Source organism: Notolabrus celidotus, chromosome 18 (genome assembly GCF_009762535.1).
Source record: "Notolabrus celidotus isolate fNotCel1 chromosome 18, fNotCel1.pri, whole genome shotgun sequence".
Lineage (NCBI taxonomy): Eukaryota > Metazoa > Chordata > Actinopteri > Labriformes > Labridae > Notolabrus > Notolabrus celidotus.
Window position 1 is genome coordinate 15,226,396 of NC_048289.1, and position 20,493 is coordinate 15,246,888.

The 20,493-nt window shown below is 38.6% G+C and overlaps 2 protein-coding genes and 1 long non-coding RNA gene across 3 annotated transcripts in view; 2 read left to right on the forward strand and 1 right to left on the reverse strand.

Moving 5' to 3' along the window:
• Nucleotides 1-21: 21 nt before the first annotated feature.
• LOC117830131 lies at nt 22-14,221 on the forward strand. Its single transcript, XR_004634733.1, has 3 exons — nt 22-85; nt 1,779-1,808; nt 14,141-14,221. It is a non-coding gene; the product is annotated as an uncharacterized LOC117830131 (long non-coding RNA).
• Nucleotides 2,698-8,328, forward strand: LOC117830129 (endoplasmic reticulum protein SC65-like). Its single transcript, XM_034708094.1, has 7 exons — nt 2,698-3,900; nt 3,986-4,135; nt 4,713-4,884; nt 5,886-6,014; nt 6,106-6,251; nt 6,492-6,575; nt 8,056-8,328. Exons 1-7 carry the CDS (start codon nt 3,439-3,441, stop codon nt 8,200-8,202), a joined length of 1,290 nt encoding a protein of 429 aa, XP_034563985.1. The 5' UTR covers nt 2,698-3,438; the 3' UTR covers nt 8,203-8,328.
• Nucleotides 13,738-20,493, reverse strand: part of adam11 (ADAM metallopeptidase domain 11) — a 37,746-nt gene continuing 30,990 nt past the window's right edge. The window contains 2 exon segments of the mRNA XM_034708096.1: nt 13,738-14,205; nt 15,081-15,098. Of these exon segments, the coding sequence (XP_034563987.1) occupies nt 14,099-14,205; nt 15,081-15,098 (125 nt within the window). The 3' untranslated portion in view covers nt 13,738-14,098.

The following is a 20,493-nucleotide window of genomic DNA, read 5'->3' on the forward strand; positions in this document are numbered from 1 at the left end:
AATACTTCATTATAAATCAAAACTACTAGGACTGCTCAGAGTAAAAAAAGAGCCAACTTATCCACCCTAGAACACGATTTTATGGGTAACTCTTTACAATAAGGATACAAACACTGATGCAGTTTTTATAACCTGTAGAATCAGAGCCGTGGGAAGTGGCTGTAAGTTGGGGGTGCTGTAGTAAGAGGTGCAATTTTTTTTTCTTTTTGCATTTAGGTTACTTATGCAACTGATTGGCTATAGCGCACATACATTTTATTTGTATTTATCTGGTTTGAATACAAGCTTTCAAGAGAACTTTTCATTATAAATTCACAAATTGCAACTTCCTTACCCTGTTGTACAGCACAGAGCATACAAGCCAAACCTGGTAAAACAGACCCAAAAGGCAGTAAAGCGCATGGAACAGGACTTATCCAAATACGTTTAGTTTTTAAGCATGCACACACACAGGGCCCATGCATCGGGCTATTTTAAAATGAATAATTATTTAAAATTGCTATAATTATTTCTCAAATCTTCCTCAGGCCTTACATTTTTAGAAAATAATACAATAAAAAAATGATTTATTGTGTTAATTAATGTGTTTGTTTCAACTTATTTATGCATCCAGAAAAAATTGTGTGATGCCTTTTCCAACAGTGGGTGCTGCAGCACCCTCAGCACCCCTACTTCCCACGGCCATGTGTAGAATTGAGTTTTGTAATGCTCTTCTTTCTGGTCTTCCCAAAAAAGAACATGTCTCAGCTTCAGCTGCTCCAAAACTCAGCTGCTAGAATGCTGACAAAGACCAGAAAGAGAGCCCACATCACACCAATTTTAAAGTCTCTGCATTGGCTTCCAGTAGCTTTTAGAATAGATTTTAAGATTAATTAATCGGTTTTTAAATCTCTTATTGGTCTTGGCCATTCTTATTTATCAGATTTGCTTTTATCATATGAGCCAGTGAGAGCCATCAGGTCTTCAGGTAGTGGACTTTTAATTGTACCAAAAGTAAGAACTAAGACCTACGGTGAGGCAGCTTTTCATTATCACGGCCCACACCTGTGGAACACCTTACCTGAAGATCTGAGGGCTGCACAGACCATAAATATTTTCAAAAGCAAACTCAAGACCAACCTTTTTAGTCTCGCTTTTAACTGAGTTTTATTCTTAATAGTTTTATTCATTTATTTATTATCCATTTCAAATTTTAGTCACTTTTATTCTAGTTTATTTATTTATGTACATATTTATTTATTGTAAGTATAGCATATTATGTTCTTTTAATGGTTTAATATTTTAGTGTTTTATTATCTTAGAAATGTATTTTATTTTGGTGATTTTAATTTCCTGTGTTGAGTTTTAACATATTATTTTACCTCCAGTGTTTCCTCATTAAGATATCATGAGAGCGTTTCCTCAGTTTGTTCAGCAACTTTGTTTTTATTTATTTATTTTATTTAAATTGTTTTTAATTCTATTGTTGCATATTGTGTTCTTAACCTTAAGATTGTGGGGTGGGTTTGGGCCGGGGCTGGGAACTTTTCTTCATTTATTCTATTTTAGGTTGTTTTACATCACTTTGTGTTACAATGCTATTGTATGAAAAGTGCTTTATAAATCAAGTCTGATTGATTGATTGATTGATTGATTGATTGATTGATTGATTGATTGATTGATTGATTGATTGATTGATTGATTGATTGATATAATGCAAAACTTTTCCATAGGTGAATGATACATACATTAATCAGGTTGTTTGCTGATATGTATGTATTTTTTTTTTTTGTTCACAGGATCACAGTGGATAGATCTTCAGTTGAGGGGTAGGCTTTAAACTCACATGACAACACATTTAGTTAAGATGCATCAAAATAGATGTAATATACACAAAACTGTATTAATTTAACTGTATGTCTTGTATTCATAATTGTTTTTCCAGTTGAAATGAAAGCTTCTAATCCATGAGACCTGAACTTTCAGAGGAATACAATAGATAGATACAATATAATATATCTTTATTGGCATTGTATATACAGCGAAATTGAAGTGCAACCCATTTATCAGTGCAAAAAGATGCATTAAAAGAACAGTAGTAACAGAATAAAAATCATTAAAACAGTAGGCAAACATAAATAATAAATAATAAATAATAAATTAAACAGAGACTCACACAGCATTCAACATTCAGACATTCAAATGATTGAACAGTCCCCAATTTATATTTACATTATTTAGCATTACGTTTTGGGTCTGAAACAAACAGGAATTGATTTATTAGCATTAGAACTATTTATAAGCTGCGAACTAATCACAGAGTCATATTTACTCCATAGTTTTTAAATGGTCAAGAACGGGAATTTGTGATGCACTCTGCAATAATTGATCCTTCAACTCTTCCCTAGCCATGCATTAGAGTGACATTACTCAAGTATCCTTTTATATTATATCCTTTTGTTAAGTGTCAGAAACCTAACTGTTTAATGATGTCAAATATACAGATTTTCAGACAGGTATCATTGCTATTTTAAATATTTTTTGCAATCTACTGATAACATTTATTACAACATATTACCTTCTATCAACCAGACTTACATATAAAAAAATAATGCATTCGTATGTTTTATATAATAAACTAAAATATAATAAATAAAATATAATATAACTATCAGTATGTTCTTGTCACTCCATTTAATTTTCCTCTAGCATAAAAAAACCTTCAATGAATACATGTTTGTGACATAATACACTTTTATCAAAGCCTACATAGTTCAGCTTTAGTGAATTCTATTGAAACAGGCTGCACATACCAGGCCTATTACAAGCCTTCTGAGCAGTGCAACATGTCCGAGAAAGACCTTCAGAGATAAAAAACTGAATGATGATGTGTCACAGATTTGTTTTAACCAATTTCCTTCAGCTTAATGAGAGAAACCTTCAGCACCATCTAGTGGGCTGAAGAAGAATTTGTTGTATTTCTCTAGAAGCAAAAAGGCAGTTGTATTTCACATACAATCAATAATTAAAATAATACAATATCGATACTATGCATTTGATTTTGCAATGCGAAAAATCGCGATCCTAGCGGTCTTACCCCCCAACCTTTTAGAAAACCATTCATTTAAAACCATGGGACTAAAGCTCATACATTTCATCTCACTGAACTGAACTTGCAGGATTGAGGAATACAGTGAATAACCGATACACATAGCATAGGAGTGGTGGGCACTTAAGGCACGCTTATTCTTGTGCCAAATAAAGAAACACAGTAGTGTATGTATGTGACAGCTGCCTGCCTGCCTGCACCGAGAAACCTGAGCCGGTTACCTCTGAAGGCCAAATCCCGGAATTCCCTCAGACCCCTAAGCACTTCAGCAGACCACCTCAAACAGTCAGAGGCTGAAAACATTAACAACAGGGGAGGAAACAGATTAATATGTGGGATATCATTGTATCATGGTCACATTTTCTACTAAAGATTGTGCGCTGGTAACGTTGCTTTTGTCGAGCTTGGCTTTCCTGACTTCAGCACAATATGAAAAGTACACTTTCAGAAACTTTCCCCAAGAGGAGCTCATGCCTCTCACCACAGCGTATGGATTGGCGTTGGATCATTACGCAGCAGAGATGTGGACTGAATCGATCAAATATTTGGAGCTGAGTTTGCGTTTGCACAGGCTTATCAAAGACAGTGTAAGATACTGCGCGCTGCACTGCAATAGCAGCAAACACGAAGAACTGAGCTTTGCAGGAAACGAGGATCTAAACGTCGACTGGTATTTTATGATGAGAGCTACCTGTCAGAAAAAATGCAGGGCAAAATTCCCCGCGCTACAGCTTCCTTCTCCAGGCAGAGAGATTTTGCAGGATTTCAGCAAAAGATCCCCTTACAAATACCTGCACTTTGCGCAATCCAAGGTAAATGGATCTATGTATTCTTTATATTTGGAAGCTGTGCGTTTTAGGACAAAAAGAGACTAAATGTTTGATGTTTTTCCATCAGCTGGATGACCTGCAGAGGGCTATCCCATGCGCCTACACCTACCTGCAGAGGAACCCCGAGGATCAGGAGATGCACCGACTAATGGAGGAGTACAAGAGCCAGTACGACCTGAGCGGATATCTGGCTGACCATGAAGAACAACCACATGAGGTGACATCTTCAAACTTTAACTCTGGCCTTCATTGAATATTTTTTGCCCCTGGCCCTGGAGTATTGTTTTTAATATTTTTTCAAAATAATCGGAAAACCTGTTGAAGCTGACCTCCTTCCAGATCCTCTTGGTATTCGATCTGATAATAACCTTTACTAAAAAGCCTGCAGGGGTTGATCCAGAGAGGTGTCAAGGAGTGGCATGGGCCCCCTTGAAATCAGATTAGCCCCCCCAAGGTGCTGTAGACACTTAATGGGACTGATGTTTTTTTTATTACTCATCCTTTGAAGATCTTTATCTTCTGAAATACTGATGCTTAAAGTTTTTAATGGGTGATTAGGGCATGCCTTAGCTCAACCTCTTTGCCTGTTTCTAGATTAACCAAATGTTAAATTGAGCCAGCATTTCTAATATGGCGACTGCCATCGTTGGGCTTCATAACACCTCTTCAGGAAAATAAGGGATGATGTCACTGATACTATATATCTAATATATAAATAATAATTTTATGTTTTTCCTCAATCTGTTCACTTCAAATAGTACCACTTAAGCTATCCATAATTCTTTTTTTTCCAGGCCTCCTTTCTGAAAGGAGTGGAACTCTTGAACTCAGGCAACTTCAGCAGCAGTGTTGATCACATGGAGGAAGCTCTCAGGCTCTACCTCAGAGAGTATGGCCTATGTCAGGCAGAATGTGAAGGGATCAGTCAACTTTCGACAGACAATGACTTCTATGCAGTCATAGCTGGTAAGAAAACTGTGTTTAAAATCAGACAAAGTATCAAAGCCATAGATAACAATCAGGACATATTTGCTATGCAAATAGGTGAATGTTCTATTTTCAACCCCTAAACTTTTGTTGACACCTGTGGTTACCAAGCACTATCTAACATCTAACATATAACGAATCCTCTTAAGATGCAATGTATTAGTCAGTACCATTAACCATGCCTTAAAAGTTGGTGGCTCCATCTTTTTCCATTGGAGGAGAACAAGTTTTTTCCCACAGAGGAGACCATAGGATAGAAGGCGGTGCTGCGTGTTCTGCAGGTTCCCAATGCTCCCTGATGTCCCTAGTATAACCAAGAGTGGGTCTGGCCTTATTGTAGTCCCGAAGACTTTTGAGAAAAATGAAAACACTGCTGTCCAGAACTCCTCTAATTTGGGGCATAGTGTATAACTGTGAAGTAAGTTTGCCTCCACTTGATTACATTTTTAACAGATGGGTGATTTTTCTGGGAAGATTCTATGTAATTTTACTCCTGAATAATGCAGCCTATGCAGAATGTTATACTGAATCAAGCAGTGTGTAGCATTCAGGGAGCAAATGTTGATATATCTCAGGCTTTCCTTCCATATTTCCTCTGCTATTCCCATACCCAGTTCTTCTTCCCAGCCTTCCTCTGAATACAGTTAATTAACGATACATCAGACAGTCTTTGTCTCGAGAGATACATCTGAATAAAACAATAGACTCTTCTTCTTCTTCTTCATTCTGCTTGTTGAACTGTTGTGTTAAAGTAATAACAAACTTGAGGTGGTGCTGTTGTACTGAATATCAGCACTGCTGTGATTATCAGCCTGCAGCCTCAGATATTTAGTCACAACATGACTCCTTCTCATGTGAAGGTCCTTAATAAAGCATGTGGGGCTTTTACATCACGTCTATACATGTAAAGATATTAATTCTTCTTCTTTTACTGCATCAGTTTGACTTTTATGACTGTCTTTCTGTCCAATCTCTGCTAGACGTCCTTTTTGACGTATTACAGTGTAAGCTGAAGTGTGAAGAGAACCTGATGCCTAATGTTGGCGGTTTCTTTGTGGAGAAATTCCTGGCCACTGTCTACCACTACCTCCAGTACGCATATTATAAAAGTACGTTTAACATAATTTATTCAGCAAAAGCCTTCCATCTTTAAGTGGAAGTGGAATATTTATCTGCTGCATTTTTTTTCACTCTCACTAGTGAACGATGGTCGCAGTGCGGTTCCCTGTGCATACAGCTACGTGCTGTTTGAGCCTGAGGACCAGGTCATGAAGCAGAACCTGCAGTATTATAAAGCTTACAGTGAGCAGTGGGGCCTTTCGCCTGAACACTCCTCTCCCAGGGTGGTGAGAAAAAAACTGGCCATGTATAAATGTTGTATTTACATCCAGCAACTAAAACAAGCTGATAATTTGTTTTTGTTTGTTGAAGCTCTCATCTGCCAGTTGTACCAATTAAAGCTTGTTGTTCATATGTTAATGGAAATAATCATTGAATGAATGAAAAGGAAAGTGCAAGAATAAAAAATCTGTTGGTTCTGCTGATACCTGAGTCATGTCTTAAATGATCTGTGTCTGTTTAAACAGGAGGCTCTCAAATTCTACAACCAGACTGTCAACCTAAAGCAGATGTTGACATCGGTACAGAAGTACTTAAAGATGAATAATGAGGTGGGTTTAAAAAAAACAGCTTTTTAATTTGAACTTTTCGAATACATAAATTCTCTGCCATTTTTATGTGAAAAGATTGATTATTGTTGGAGTAAATGATAATGTATAGTGAGCAAGCAGTTTAAAGCTGGGGTTGGTAGTCAGATTTAGATACACTTTTTCTTATACTGGTTAAAATTATCTTTATGTCCCGATGGCAATCAATACATAATGTGTTTTTAAAAAAGAGTGAAAAAAGCCGCTATCTACAGCCGGAGTAAACCAATCAAATCCCGTCCTGCTGTTCTGCCCGCCTCCTGCACGTACATTTCATGTTTGTTTGTGTTTTTAACTTTCACTATGATAATGTTTTGGTGTTTTATTACCGCTGAGTGAGACATGAGTTGACGTAGTGCAAAACACAAACGATATGCTGAGGACCGGTTTTGAATCAGTCACGATCATATGGTCGCGAATCAGCGGCTGTAGTGCATGTGAGCGGGGGCATCGTTTTGGAGGAGCTCCGAGGGGAGGGGGGGAGGAGTTAGGAGGAGTCCTGAGCAGTGGCGGAGCCAGGGGGTGGCCATTGCCACCTCTGAAAACTGATTGGCCACCCCTGTGGCCACCCTGAAATCTTAAACATGATTGGCTATTTGCCATTTCAGAGGCATTACTTATATTGAAATCAGCTATTTTGTTGTTGCGTTTCAACAAGATGCTTTGACTTTGGACAATCATCTTTATTCGATTCCTTAAAGAGTTCAGTTCAGCAGATTTAAATGTTTACACTCTGTCGAGTTAAATTTTTTAAACTTAACGTTAGAAATCTACAAAGTTGTAACATTTTAAAAATGATTTTATGAAAATAAGTTAAGTAGATGTGATTATTGGAGGTAACCCTCCTAGGTTCGGGTAAGCCCCAAATGTTTTCCACGCCTGGCCACCCCTTAACAGTCAGTGCCCCAGTTTGGCCACCCAAGTCAAAACTGTGTGGCTCCGACACTGGTCCTAAGGAAATGCTACATTCAAATTCATGCTAGTTTTCCATGTCTACCAACCCCAGCTTTAAGAAATAGAATCCTTTCAGAGTGGACAAGACCTTGACCTGAGGTGGAAGGGCTTCCAACTAAAGATACAAACAAGTTGACAAAGTATTGATTTTAAAAAACAATTTATTCATAAAGCTAAAAACAAAAGTCCTTCTTAAAGAATAATGGATAGCACTTCTATGGTAAAGGTATAACTATAAGCCTACTTGTGGGTCAGATTAACATTAAATATAACAATTTGATTGATATTATGTGTGTGATCAATTTGTCCCCGGCATTGTTCTTGCTACTAAGAATTAACTTACTATTGTTATGGGGTATTGACCAATCAGAATCAAGCATTTAACACAGCTTGGTGATTAATACAGAAGCCAGGTAATAAAACATGTAAAACACTTTAATGTAAAACTTCAAAGAGGGGCTATCCTTGATAATAAGGTTATTTTTTTCAGGATTTCTTGGGACCAGAGGAAGCTGCTCTTCTGGCCTCTGAGTCTCCTGACGTTGAGTTTGAAGGGATGGGAGACTACGAGGAGTCAATCTATGCTGACTGGAAGCAGCCAAAGGGCAAAGGAGACACTGGGGAGACAACATCCTGAGCAAGATATTTCTTCCCAGTAACACTAGAGATGTTTATGCTTTTATTAAGTAAGTCATTTTTGGTGTTTGTAGTCTAGCATGAATGTTTATACCTTGTTTTTTGTTAATAAATCAGTATTATTTCATTTATTATGAATTTTTCAACAGGGGTATATTGTCTATTTTTATGGTACATTAACCTTGCAGAGTGCTCTTTTGATTCAAAGAGTCTTATATTTATGTTATATTGTGACCAGTGGAGTCGGGCAGAGAGCTTGGGGGTCGGTGCCTCACAACTTTCTCTGCAGGCTGAGAGCACAATTACCGTACTCTAGCTCAGTTGTTCTCAAAATGGGGTCCTGGGACCCCATGGGGTCCGCGAACCATAGCGTGGGGTTCCGTGAAATAATTTGAATACATTTCTAATAAATTATAAAACTGTGCTGTGTCATTACAAAACAGCATACACCATTGTTATGATACCATTTGGTGGCTCGAAGGGATATGTGAGTCTTGCTACTGTAAATTTTCTGAAAGCGTTTAAGATCAATTACTTGAAAAGTATAAATGCTGTCATGTTGAGTCCACAAGGAATGAAATGACCCTCTGTTTTAAAGTATACAAGTGGTATTTACTTGATTCAAATTGAAGTGTTATCTGTTTATCACTATGGTACAGGTCTGAAGTATTTACATTGATACGTTTTACAATACAAATAGTTCCAAGGGTAACTAAGAGTGTAAATGGTAGTAAGCATGTGCTTTAGTGATGGGAAGTTCCGCTCTTTTCAGAGAGCCGGCTCTTTTGATTCGGCTCCCACAGGAGAGCCGGCTCTTTCGACTCCCGAACGGCTCTTGATTTAGGATCTTTTGTAGCCGTATATTTTACCTTAACTTTGCAAAACTAATGGTTTGTGTGTTGAAAACCCTTTTACGTACGGTGATTTTATGAGAAGCCTTAAAATTGACCAATTTTGTGCATTTATCTGTTACAAAACCATTCTCATCCCGATCCTAGGGTTAGGGTTGTGATTAGGGTTAGGGCTATGGTTAGGTTTAGGGTTAGGATTAGGATTAGGGTTAGGGTTGTGAATAGCGTTAGGATTAGGGTTAGGGATAGGGTTATGATTGGGGTTAGGATTAGGGTTAGGGTTAGGGTTAGGGTTGTGATTAGGGTTAGGGTTGTGATTAGGGTTATGATTAGGGTTATGATTAGGGTTAAGGTTAGGATTAGGGTTAGGGTTAGGATTAGGGTTGTGATTAGGGTTAGGGTTAGGGTTTTGATTAGGGTTAGGGTTGTGATTAGGGTTTTGATCAGGGTTGTGATTAGGGTTAGGGTTGTGATTAGGATTAGGGTTAGGGTTGTGATTAGGGTTAGGGTTATGATTAGGGTTAGGATTAGATTTAGGGTTAGGGTTAGAACCAGAACTAAATTTAAGCAAACAGAACCAGAACCAAACTCAAGCAAATAAAAGCAGAACCAATCTCAAGCAAACCCAACCAGAACCAAACCAGACCCGAACCAGAACCGAGCCAGTACCATACCAGAAATGAACCAGAACCGATCCGGACCGAACCAGAACCTAACCAGAACAGAACCGAAGTAGAAACCGAACCAGAACAGAGCCGAACCAGAACCGAGCCAGAACCAGAACCGAACCCAAACAGAACCCAACTCAAGCAAACAGAACCAGAACCAGCACCAAACTCAAGCAATCAGAACCAGAACCAGAACCAAACTCAACCAAACAGAACCAGAACCAAACTCAATCTCAAGCAAACACAACCAGAACCAAACTTTGAGCAAACAGAACCAGAACCAAACTCAAGCAAACAGAAACAGACCCAACTCAAGCAAACAGAACCAGAACCAAACTCAAGCAAACCCAACCAGAACCGAACCAGAACCGAGCCAGTACCGTACCAGAAATGGACCAGAACCGATCCGGACCGAACTAGAACAGAACCAGAACAGAACCGAAGTAGAAACCGAACCAGAACAGAGCCGAACCAGAACCGTACCGAATCAGAACTGAACCCAACCAGAACCCAACTCAAGCAAACAGAACCAGAACCAGCACCAAACTCAAGAAATCAGAACCAGAACCAAAGTCAACCAAACAGAACCAAACTCAAGCAAACAAAACCAGAACCAAACTCTGGAAAACAGAACCAGAACCAAACTCAAGCAAACAGAAACAGACCCAACTCAAGCAAACAAAACCAGAACCAAACTTGAGCAAACAGAACCAGAAGCAGAACCAAACTCATGCAAACATTATTAATGTCCTCAGGTTGGCATTGAGAAAAATCCGATGCCTCAGCTTGGATGGGCTGATCCGATTTCTCCTCTCAGTGAGTATTTGCCCAGTTTTCAAGAAGACTCTCTCTGAAGGAACAGATGTAGCCAGGATACAAAGCCTCCCCTCCATCACCTGTATCCTATATCCTCACGTGATTGGCCGCATGGCCGCCATGCTGACCAATCAAAACAAAGTTCTGCCGTGAGCAGAGCTGGGGCTGAGCACTGTGAGAGCTAAGCAGCGAAAGGACAAAACTGGGAGCCGGCTTTCTCTCGATGCAAGCCAGCTCTTCTGATTCACAAGAAAGCATTGGCTCTCAGCTTTTGATCATGACACATCACTAATGTGTTTAATCTGTGTTACAGTTATGAGGGGTCCTTGGAAAATTTTCTCACCTGTAAGGGGTCCCTGGATCCAAAAAGTTTGAGAACCTCTGCTCTAGCTAGTAGGAGTCCAAATCCTGATAGTGAAAACAAACGGAACAAAAAGGGCGATACAGCTGCACAGAAACTCCACGTTGTAGACATCGCTGGTCATAATAGACATCGCCATGCAGGAAGACAGTTTACATTTTTTTAAATCTCTGAGAGATCTTCAAATACAGAGTGCGTCTTTACACCGGTGCGATTTTTTCAGAGTTTACGGTAACTCAAATAAAAGAACGTGACATTTGCTTTGTTTTAAATCGACCACTTAGCAGGATGAATATCATGATTAAGCAGGTATATTTTAAGTTTGAGTTGAGTTGAGAAACATTTGTGGCCATTTTTGTCATTCAGTTCTATTTAGGTCATTAATGCACTGATCCTCTGATCATTATTATTATTTAATTATTTCAGTAAGGCAGCTTCCTGATTCCTTTGCAGGCTCTTTTGTTTTTTCTTAGCTTATTTTATATTTTTTGAGAAAAGAGAAAGCTGAGATGTTGCCCATCATTGTTTCTTGGTTGCACTAATAAAGTGAAGTGCTGTACATCTGTGGTTGCATTATTCTATTATCAATTTGCCATAATTTTTAAGTATGTAAGAGATGATTTCATTGATAGCCATAGACTACATGTCTTTCAATGTAGACTTCCACTGAGAGGAACATATTAGACTATTTAGGAACTAAATTAGGAACTAAATTTAGACTGTCATACCAGCTTGATCATCAATGAAAATATCCTGGAAATGTCCTGGAAAATGATCTCTGGAAAAGAGTGGGAACCCTGTTTTTTTCCATCAGAATTTGTCCCAAAGAGTTTAAAGTACAAGAATTTAAAAGTAAAAATAAAATATAAAAAATCAACCTCCCCCTGGACTTCAGATCGTTAACACAGAATGGTGAAGAAATGACCAGAAAAATTGCAGTAAAAAAAGTATGGTACACAACACAAGCCAAATGCATCAGAAATTCAGTGTTATTCAGATATGTTTATTATATATTTCAATATACAGCAATATGAGTATTATACATATAAAGCTAATACAGGTCACTATCCTGTAAGACCAAACATTTGTTTACTTACATGTGTGAATGAAACTTAACTGCTCTAATAAGTCGGACTACAGTGTGTGGGCATGAACTGGAGTGGTTATCACCTGAGCTCGGAGCTAACTGTGTCCTTCAGTGTTGGATTTTTTTAACTGTGAGTAAATACAGAATAAGAGTATTGATTGTAAGATATATTGACATTTGGATTTTGGTCTGAGTTGATAAATTCTGAGAACATTTAAAACATCACCTGCTGTACAAAGTCAAATAAAGTTTTCCTTGTCTTTTTTTAAATAAAGGAATATTTTTATTGATAAACCTGGCATTGACTTCCACTCCAAGTTTCAATATATTCCTTAAATGCTACTGTAGGTGGACTGGCAGTGTAGCTTGGGTCACCTCTTCTGGCACAGTCTGTGCTATATGCAGTTCCCTGTTGTTGTTAATAAAATGTGGATTTTTAGTCGTCTTTTTATGTTTTTTTATAACCGCTAGTAATACGTTTTCTATCCCTGATTTAAAACTCTCTGATGTCCAGAGAGGATACATGGATATCAATGTATATAAAGGTTGTGGAATTTGACTCTTCCTTTTGAAAGGAAAAACATTTTTGATACTTGTTCTGATGTTAGTTTTTGTCCTAAGCCCGCTTAGGTAAAGAATTATTTTCTGCATGTACATTTTTATTGCTCTGTTCGGTCATGATTTAATTATCTACGTTCTTTAAAAGATGAACAATATTTGAGATATGTTATTCTACCACTATCTCATCATGGCTGAGTACAGAAGCCAATTTATTGTTTAGTGAAATTGATGAGATAACCAGCCGGATTTCAGCACGAAAATCCTTCCTCTGTTATATTTTTGCAGCATGGCGAAACAACACTCACGTCTGATCGGGCATGTATTCAACAAGAGAAGCTCAGACTTCCTTCAATCCTCTTTTGCTGATTTAAACCTCAACATGAGCAGTTTTAGGCTGAGAGGCAGGAAGATTATTCTCTCTTCACTTGTGCTTCCATTCAGAGCTGCAGCCAGTCTGAACGAGTCTACTTATGATACACTATGTACATCAGCACCCATGTTCAGCATACTTGTATGCATATTGGTTGTATGTGGATTAAATATCTTACAGCAGGTCGACGCATTCTGTGTGTATATCATAGGTTGTATAAAAAGGTGGACGACGTGGTAGCTCCCTGAAAGTGAAGCCAAATGACTTTGTGATTCCCCTAGCCTGAGAGCACCAGCTGGGCTTTCCAAAACTGATTGTAATGAGCTGAGGGATCTTTCATCGGGAAGTTAAATGTGTTTTGGTTAGCAGAAGTGGTGTGATATTGATCCCACAGCTGCCCTGGGGAGATTGTTCCTGTGCTGGCCTCTGCAGCATTTTGACTTCATTTTAGTCTTACAATGGAAGGAGATACAAGCACGTCATCCATATTTATACACAGTCAATGGTGTACATGTGCAACTGTCTATCCAGCTCTGCTGCCATGAGCCTCCATGCAGGCCTGAACTACACATTCATAAATTAATGCAGATTATTGTTTCACATTGACAACTGTTTCTTAATGAAAGGCAGCGTAACAACATTTAGCTATCACTGTGGAATGTAAAGGCCTAGCACACCAAAATAACCCTCGTTAAATACCAGCATACACTACCTGCTGATATTTATACACTTCTATTGCAGTTCAAGTCACACCACTGAAAGGAAGTGGTTGTCTTGTCCATGAGATATGTGATATGATAAATATGTTAGCTAAGTATGAACAGAAGGCTCCTCTTAAAGAAGTCAAGACTCAGAAAAGAACAGACTTCTTTGAGGAAATCACTTTAAGGAGTAAAAAGAATAATTAACAGTCAATCTGATGGAAAAACAGCTGGAACCAGTGGACACGGTTAAAAAAAGATGAGAAAATACACTTCAGTTTAGGCTGCTGAAAATTAGAAGTAAGACAGGTAATGTCTTCTTAGAAATTTGCAACCAGATAATCCCTGACAGCTGCTAAACTCTTGTACAAATATGTCCCCAGGGACTTCCTTACCACGGTTAAAAAAAAAGAGAAATCCTTGACATTCCAGGAGGAGAATACCAAAAAAATTAGAGGAGAGAACGGAAAAGGTCTGAGGGCTTAAAAGTGGAAGACATCTTTGTTTTTGTTTTGTCTCTTCAGATTAGGCTGGACACAGTGTAAAGTAGACAGGACAGCAGGGAGGTACAGGTTACATCCCCGAAGATCTGGAAAGAGGAGAGGAAGGAAGTGGAGAGGGAAGACGAGGAGATGAGGAGGGGAAGAGAAAGAGGAGGCAAGAAGAGGAAATGATTAAGGAATCTGAGAAAACCAAGAGGAAATGAATGAAAGCTGTGAAGAACATTTTTTCACCATAAAGGTTGATTTCTGAACTACTTTGTTGCATATTCATTTTTGCTCAATACAACTTTAAAACTAAATTTTTCAGTTTAATTTCACACTAAGAACCGTCAAATGTTTGACATCTGTGCAGGATAATTTCCAGGAACAGTTAATTCATTGTCAAAAAGTTGATGACTAATTAATAATAGCTGAATCAGCTGAACATCACAGCTTCAAGGCAGATGAGTCATGAAAACAGAAAGGTCATAAATCAAAATAACTTAAGAGTAGTTCACTTTAACTGATGAAGTTTTATTACATGAACATTACAAAGTTGAAACTGCAGCTGTGCGCTAGAAAAGGCCGCCCAGTTGTTGCAACATGCAGTATAAATAATGATGGAGCAAACTTTGATTATAGAGTACAAATAGTTATTATAAAGAGTTTCCAAACATTTCTCACCAGTTGTTGTACATGCAAAAAGAAAACCTTATCAATGCATTGAATTAAGTTTTGTCTGTTTTAAAAGCCCATCTATGTGAGGGGCTTTGTGCCATGCTGTGTATTTGGATTTATTCAATTAAGTATGTAATCAAAAAATACAGCAAACAGAAACGTGTATTTAAAAATGTAACCATGTCAAATAATAAGTGGATAAAGTAGTTTTCTTATAAAACAGATGTCGTTATGTGAAATGATGAACTTTGAAACTCTGAAAATGACTTGATGTTTGGATCAGGACTGAAGGGTGGGATCGTACCTTCCCCTCCGGATGTTTCTGGATCAGCAGTGAGGCAGGAGGCAGATAAAAGAACACACATAGAACAAGTGGTTTAGAAAAACAGCTTTCAACTATTGTTCTACTTGAGTAGGAAGAAGTTTGGAGCATAAAAAAAAAAACATGCGATGAATCCATGGCTTTGAAAGCAAAGCATCAAAAAGGCACTGAAAACTTGCAGATTTCTCTTGTTTTTGCATCGTCTGTGTTCATCCAGGCTGAGCTAATGCTGTCACACATGATACAGTCATGGGGTTAAGGCGAAAGAATAAAGTCTGGTTTGTTTACATCCTGCAGGCATGCCACAGCAAAGCTAGCAAGAGGTGAGACAACACAGTAGAGCGAGGAAAACAAACTAGGGAAAGAGGGCTGGGGTCAAATTCTTCTGCGCAGAGAGGAACGTGAATCTCTTTTAGGTTGAAGTACCTGCTTCCCTTCAGTACATCATTACCAAGCAGTAAAAAGGACTCTGTTACTTAAGCACGTCTCTAAACTGTAAGACTCACAAGGGAATCATTGAAGGAAATATGTTTGGTGCACTTTCTTCTCTCTTGGCAAAATCATGTGCCAAGTTTACCCACAATGCAACTGGGCTAATGGCAGTTTGGTTGGAGATTCTGACATGGGCCCAATCTCAATGTCTCCCCTAAACCCTAATCCCTGAGCCCTAATCCCTGAGCCCTGAGCCCTTCTTGACTTAATTGAAGTCAGCTGTAAAGTGATTGAGGGCAGGAGGCTGTAAGGGCTCAAACTGTAGAACTGGGAATGTGACAGCACTTTGAGACTTCTCACTTAACCTGCATGACGTCACCAGCTCACCTTAGTGATATTAGGAATTTTTTTTGCACAATTTTGACTTTCAAATTCAAAGGCGCTTAAGGGACGACTGACTGTCATGTGATCCAGGCTCTTACCGTACAGACTACTTAACCACACAATTTAAAATACATAAATAGGCTATATAACTACAAATATATAAATTATAGGCTACTGTATATACACATATATGTGAAGATTAATAGATTAAGGCTGTTTTCTACATTTATAATTACAGGCAAACTTTTTTTACCTGTAACTGTCATTGCAACTTTCATGCTTCTTTTTTACTGTCGCACTTTTTTTTATTTCATGTTACGGTGCTCGTTTGCCTTTCCATGCTCGCGGGCTTCCCCTGGGAATCCCGTGTTTCACGTCACAATGCTATGAACTCTGGGTAATTCCCTTAAGTCTGCACAAATGCCCACTTACGGAGAGGGGGCATAAAGGGCTCAAAAAGTCAGTGAGAGATCCCTCGCACACTTGATGATTTGACAGTGGGACAGCCCTAAGCCCTCACAGACTTAGCGGGAATGCACCTTAAAGTCAGTGAGTGTGATGGAGGACATTGAGATTGGGCCATGGTTTGTTAGTACTGATGAGCCCACAAAAGTCTTGAAACACCCTTACCCCTCAGATTATTTTGTATTCATATGATTTGATTTATTGCTTGGTTAGTTAGTTTAGCTGGTTGAGTTGGTGCACTAAACAAATCAAACACAAAGCCTACTGTACATCTCTTGCCGTGTTGGGGATGTTAGACTTTCCCCGCTAAAGCGGTTGATGAATGATTTGTAAGAATGCTTTTAAGGCTTCCTTCCTCTAACCAAACCTGAAGACAGGATTTTTTCTCATCTACTGGTTTTAAAAATAAACCTGCACAATCTCTGTTTGTGAGTATGTATCAGACAACAAGCAGAGCAGCAGGCAGTAGCAGCGAGCTGCAGGCATGTGTGTTAGCTGACAGAGGAACACAGCAGGCACACACAGATGGAGGCATGCCACAGCTCTTACTTAAATCCCCAGCCAGTTCCCCCCAGGATTATCGCTGCCACCAGAATAGCACCAGCAACCGAACCTATTATGATATTGGTACCACTGGGACCTGTGGGAGTGAAGGAGTCAGCCAGTGAGGGGGGGGGGGGTAAGAAAATACAGCATGTGAGAGTGCCGAGCACAGAAAGGTGTGGAAAACTGCTGATGTTATAATAATACATATTTATGTGAAAAAGTAGAACCGACTACTGAAATAGAAGACAGTCATTGTTACTGAAATACGTGTTCTATATTATAAACTTAAGCACACCTTTGTTTTGTTCAAATGGGTAACATAAATTAGCGTTACTCTAGAATAAAAACACATAAGCAAGCTTTTTTAAAAGACGTAAAAAAAATATTGACTGAAAACAAAGCCTTATCTTAAAATACAGTAGTAGTAGTAATTATCGTGTTTCTAACACCAAATATCAATATTCTCACAAAGGATTATACAGCACTCAGATTTCCAATCCGCCTCACCACATCGCTATTTCATGACTTCTCACGGGGGGTTCAATGACGTTAATTCTGCACTTTATGTTAAAGAAGCAGTTTTTATTCTTCAGTTAATCAGCTATCACGATGTAACATTATATGATTGTCTTGAAATATATAAATCATCGCAGAATCCTAGCGTTGTGAAAGTAGCAGTATCGTAGGACATATCGTATCGTTTTATCGTTTCTTGCCATATTGCACCGTTGAGTGTTATATCGTATCGTTTTGTATCTTATCGTATGGTATTGCATCATATGATTTCGTGTAATATTGTATCGTAACGTATCATAATTTATTGTAACGTATCGTAATGTATCGTTAAGAAGCGTAACGTATCATAACTTATCATAACATATCGTAACGCATCATATAGTATCGTAACTTATCGTAACGTATCGTAACTTATCATAACGTATCGTAACGTATTATAACATATCGTAACTTACCTAACGTATCGTAACTTATCGTAACTTATCACAACGTATCGGAACTTATCGGAACTTATCGTAACGTATCGGAACTTATCGGAACGTATCGCAACTTATCATAATGCATCATAATGTATCGGAACGTATCGGAACTTATCATAACGCATCATAACGTATCATAACGTATCGTAACTTATCATAACGCATCATAACGTATCGTAACAAATCTTGGGGGTGGCAGTAGCTCAGTCCATAGGGACTTGACTTGGGAACCGAGGGGTCGCCGGTTCGATTCCCGGTATGGACCAAGGTTATTATAGTTTTGCATTTTTCATTAGTTTTTATTTTTATTTCGTTTTGACTTTTTGTTTTCAATTTCAGTTTAGTTTTAATTAGTTTTTGAAGCGGGTTTGCTAGTTTAGTTTAGTTTCTATTTTTTGAAAATGCTTAGTTTTAGTTTAGTTTTTATTAGTTTCAGTATTAGTTTTAGTCTTTTTTGCCTGTGTGCCTGGCCGGGGGTTAGCTTCTGTTTCAGGGTAAGGGGCCTGGCCGCTCTCTCTTGCCTTGACAAGGTATGCTAGGTTAGCCGTCTTGTGTGAGCTTTTCAAATGGACTTTAAGATTAGTGGGATTTTCCCCCTTGAGAAACATATTTTCAACATATTTTATCACCTTCCATTGCAAGGCACTTACTCCTATCAGAGACAGTCATATTCAAAGTAATCCCAAATGGGGCTCTGCCGCTTTCTCCTGACTTTCGCTGCCATTAACGCTCTGCAGGCAAAGTGTGGACGTGTGCCTGCTTGTGCGAATGAGCCAACTGAAGTGAAACTGGCAGAAAACAAACAAAAAATTCATATCCTAAAAAATAGGGAATACTGGTGGATACTCTGTAGGATAGTACTCTCCCTGGGGTGTCGGTCAGAACACACTGGACAGGAGACAGGAGGGAGCTTTAACCGTTTAGTGAATATTCTCCTTGTACAGCACAACAGTACAGCAGACCCAATGAGGCCACAGAGGAATAGGTATGAGTGTGGTCGGAAACACATCAAATAAATACACAAACATAAGGGTGATGGTCACAATATGGACACTTAGGCTAGCATTACTGACCCTCTATAGTGTTAAATAATATGGTGACTCACTGATACATCTTTAACAATAAAATAAGCAATGAACAATAATCATTGATACAGAGATAATGATTCAGATGCTACCACTACAAGTATACTAATAATCATATCACTCTAATACCACTGCCACCAATTAACCATTAACACTTATAATGATAAATGAACAGAACAGGATCATATGGGTGATTCATAATATGAGATGACGCATGCGCTCATGGCGTCTATTTTCTCTCTCGGGAGTTTTAACACACGTGAATGCCTATGGACAGGAAAAGTCAGTTCTCTGTCTCATTATACTTACTTGTTGGGCATTCACACAGGAACGGTTATAAACAGGGCAGGTAGTCGGAGCGAGAGAGTTCGTCTCGATTTAATCCCCCTGCAGTTCTGCCTCGCTGTGAGTGCGCGCGCCCGTCAGCTGCAGGCTCCGTTCGGCGCGCTCCCGCGCAGATGCAGAGAGCAGAGACGTCCACCCGATCAGTCTCTGACTTTATTACATATCCACTCAAAATACTGAGTTTAAGACGAAAACTAAAGACATGTTCTCTATCATTTTAGTTTATTTTAGTTAGTTTTGTAAACTCACAATACAGTTTCAGTTAGTTTTCGTTTTTTTGTGAAGCCTCGTTTTTATTTTTATTTCAGTTAACGAAAATGTTTTTTCACCTCTCGTTTTCGTTATTTCGTTAGTTTTCGTTAACTATAATAACCTTGGTATGGACAAAGTTTGGCAAGTGGACTGGTGGCTAGAGAGGTGCTGGTTCACTTTCCTGGGCACTGCCAAGGTGCCCTTGAGCAAGGCACCGAACCCCCAACTGTTTGGGGTGCGCTGGTTGATGGCAGCATCCTCACTCTGACATCTCTCTAAGTGCATGTTCCCTGCATTGTATGTTTATACCAAAAATCTGTGTGTGTAGCATGACCGAAAAATAACATGAGTGAAAAAATTGAATTTCCCCCAGGGGATTAATAAAGTACATTCTTCTTCTTCTTCTTAACGTATCGCAACATATCGTAACGTTTCATTTTGTGTCGTATTATATCGCTGAGTATCATATCGTATCTTATTGATTCGTACACATGTTTATGTTGCATTTTATACTGTTGTGATTTTTAGAACATCATCACCCTAGCTATCCACAAGCTTTTTAAACTTGCTTTGACTCATTTATTTGATGCATTTTCATTCATACATTTTTTCTTGATCTGTTGAACTTTTTTTTTCTAAAAGACTTTTGTTGTTGTTAAAGTTAAATTTGATGAGGCCTAGCTCGCAGTGTTACTTGCAGAAAATCAAATTACATCATTGTTGCAGGGAGTTTTCAATCCACATAACTTGTAGTATTAAAATAGTAAAACATGGGTCTAGCTGTAAATGCACATGGCAGTACTTCTTGCCACCTTCTGAGGAGAGGTTGGACAAACACTGAGCAGAACTTGAAGGTATCTGCTGAGGTGAGGAGAAACTATAATTGTACTG